Genomic DNA, 3376 nt, shown 5'->3' with positions numbered 1-3376 from the left:
AGTCAACATACACGAAGTAGGTGTTTGAATACATGCAAAGGCTATTAATCTCATTGGCCAGTGCTCCGTACATGTCTTCCCATGTGTGGACGCCTCTTTGGGGACTATTATGACATACGGACCATTCTTCTCAAGTTAGGGCACCCTTAATTGTAAATACCATCATTCGGTAATTCTTTGAGATTCACTTCTCTCCTACCTGGCCTTCAGCTCTTGGTGTTAAAAGCATTGTATTGCTTAGAGAAGCAACCCTTCATGTATAGTAAGAAATGAGCTGTCGTCTTAGAACACTCTGTGGTTCAGCTGTGAGCAGTGACCACATTATCATACATGCGAATAACACTGGGTATTGATTTAATCAGCAGAAATCAGTATTTCCCCCTCTCCTCTGGATTGGGGAAGAGGCTTGTGTGTGGCGAGGGAATTGGAGAAGGTGTCTTCTTATTAGAAAGCCAGTAGACCAGCGGTTCTCAACCTGTGGGTCTCGACCCCTTTGGGGGTCGAATGACCCTTTCACAGGGGTCGCCTAAGACCATCGGAAAACACATATATAATTACATATTGTTTTTGTGATTAATCACTATGCTTTAATGATGTTCAATTTGTAACAATGAAAATACATCCTGCATATCAGATATTTACATGACGATTCATAACCGTAGCAACATGACAGTTATGAAGTAGCGACGAAAATAATTTTATGGTTGGGGGGCACCACAACATGAGGAACTGTATTAAAGGGTCGCGGCATTAGGAAGGTTGAGAACCACTGCAGTAGATAGTATCTAAAGTTAAAACATAAGAAACATCCAAAGAGCTGACAGTCATTGTCTCCGAGGTGTGGGAAATGGGTGGGAAGGCGGGAGCCCAGGATGCTGTGAAATAAATATAACATGTGTAGGATGAAGCTGATTTTTTATTTTTTGGAGAGTTACCTTTTATAAGCAGGAATGTCGTTGAGGTCCAGGTGGGGACTTGGGAACATTTGATTTGCTCTTTGACATACGTGTGTGGGAGGTAAGCAGCAAGCCGCGTGTTTTAGGGCCGCACACAGTAGGCCTCTGTAGGTGTTTAATATAAGAAGAGTAGTAAGGATAGACGCACTTTACTAGTTACTAAAGAAGGTCTATATCAGACACCAAAGCATCAAGATCCCGGTACCCACACTAGACAAACACACCTAGGAACCAAAACACGCTGAAAGTTCAGAAATCGTCAACATAGAAAGGTGGCATCTTAAATCAGGGCTCTCAGCTGTTCAGTAAGGGGTGTATGGGATAGAGCCCCACTTCACATCCCAAACCCAAGATGAATTTCAGATGAACTAAGGGCTTCATTGTGGAAGTAGTAAAAGAAAGTGCTGGTGCGAAAGGGAATGCCTAAGAAGGGTCCCAGGGCAGGTCACGGAAAGGCCTAATAAGACTGGATTTTCTCCATGAAAATTAAAAGCCCTAGGACAAAACGAAGCTTGTATCTTTTCACCTAGCAAATGCGCGTCAGTAGGGATGCTTAAGATGCAGGTGGAAAAAGCTTCAAAGATGAATGATGATAAAACCTTTATTGCAGTTGGTAGTAACTGTATCAAGCTAACCCAGTGGTCGGCAAACCCTGGCTCGCGAGCCACATGCGGCTCTTTGGCCCCTTGAGTGTGGCTCTTCCACAAAATACCACGTGCGGGCGCGCACGAACAGTGCGATTGAAACTTCGTGGCCCATGCGCAGAAGTCGGTTTTCGGAAAGGAGGTAGACGAAATAAGTACACAAGACCAGTGTGGATGGGAGAGTTGGAAGGGGTCGACCTCAGCGAACGTACCTCAATCAGATTGAGGACGTTTTTAGCAAAGGCCAGCTTAGGAGTACCCTAATTAAGTTAATAACAATATACCTACCTATAGAGTTTAAGTTTAAAAAATTTGGCTCTCAAAAGAAATTTCAATCGTTGTACTGTTGATATTTGGCTCTGTTGACTAATGAGTTTGCCGACCACTGTGCTGACCTATCCTACTATAGGCTGCTTAAATTATGGTCAGGTAAACAGTGGGATACTACACAGTCACGAAAAATACAGATGCAAAACTATACTTAGCGCCTTAGGATACCTTTTACAATATATCAAAGGGGAGAGAGGAAAACATTTCAGAATGGTAGGTCAGTATTCCATTTTATTTGCTTTTTTAAAGTTTATCGTTTTATATAAGGAAGAGTCTGGAAGGATGAATGCCAAAATGTTAATTATAGTTCCCTCTGGATCTGAGACTTCAGATAACTTAAACTTTTTTTCTTCTTTCTTAACTATGGGGCTTCCCCCTCATTTTTTTTCTCACTGAGGAAACTTTCATCGAGCTATCCTTAAGACCGGCCATTGCATTTTCTGAAATATTGTTTTACTTGTGCAGTGAAGATTTTGTGTCATGCTTTAGGGAAGGAGATTAAAATCCAGAAATTTTTTTTCTCTTTGAGGGATTAAAATAACTCCTTGGTGATGAAAGTGGATGCGTTATTTGGAAAACCCATTGATCTGCAACACTTTGTTCATGACAAGTACAGAATAAAGTGAGATATTAGCGTAACCTGCTGAAGCGGTCAGCCAGAAGTGATCCTACCAAGAGAAATTATTTTCATTTATATGAGACTGATAGGTCACCTCTATCCAAAGGGGCCCTTATCAGGTGGGGGGGGGAAATGTTGATTACACGCAATCCATCACTTTGTATTTGAATCAGAAATGAGGTGCACACAGGTTCATTGCAAAAGAAACAGGTTCTGTTTTGTTTTTTTAAATATATTCTATTGATTTTTTTACAGAGAGGAAGGGAGAGGGATAGAGAGTTAGAAACATCGATGAGAGAGAAACATCGATCAGCTGCCTCCTGCACACCCCCTACTGGGTATATGCCCACAACCAAGGTACATGCCCTTGACCGGAATCGAACCTGGGACCCTTCAGTCCGCAGGCCGACGCTCTAGCCACTGAGCCAAACCGGTTAGGGCAAGAAACAGGTTTTTCATGAGTCGCCGATGCTGCCTGTTATAAACTTCTTTTTTTTTTTAAATTTCAGGCAACTTCAAGAGCAGCAGCGGCAGAAGGAGCTGGAGCGGGAAAGGCTGGAGAGAGAAAGGATGGAGAGGGAGCGGCTGGAGAGGGAGAGGTCCGAGAGAGAGCGGCTAGAGAGAGAGCGCCAGGAGCAGGAGCAGCTGGAGAGAGAGAGACAGGACCGCCTGGAGCGCGAGCGGCAGGACCGCCTGGAGCGGGAGAGGCAGGAGCGGGAGCGGCAGGAGAGACTGGACCGCGAGAGACAAGAACGGGAGCGCCAGGAGCAGCTGGAAAGGGAACAGCTGGAAATGGGAGCCCGAGCGAGAATAACCCAGCCACTTGG

At 44.3% G+C, this 3376-nt stretch overlaps 1 protein-coding gene across 1 annotated transcript in view; it reads left to right on the top strand.

Annotated features, from left to right (window-relative positions):
• The window catches only part of ENAH (ENAH, actin regulator), a 92359-nt gene that overhangs the window by 67050 nt on the left and 21933 nt on the right, over nt 1-3376 (top strand). The window contains exon 5 of the mRNA XM_006106430.3: nt 3059-3363. Within this exon, the coding sequence (XP_006106492.1) occupies nt 3059-3363 (305 nt within the window). The remainder of the gene's footprint in view (nt 1-3058; nt 3364-3376) is intronic.

Source organism: Myotis lucifugus, unplaced genomic scaffold (assembly GCF_000147115.1).
Source record: "Myotis lucifugus unplaced genomic scaffold, Myoluc2.0 scaffold_825, whole genome shotgun sequence".
In the NCBI taxonomy this organism is placed as follows: domain Eukaryota; kingdom Metazoa; phylum Chordata; class Mammalia; order Chiroptera; family Vespertilionidae; genus Myotis; species Myotis lucifugus.
Note: the sequence above shows the minus strand (reverse complement) of the source record. Positions and strands in the feature narration are given on the sequence as shown.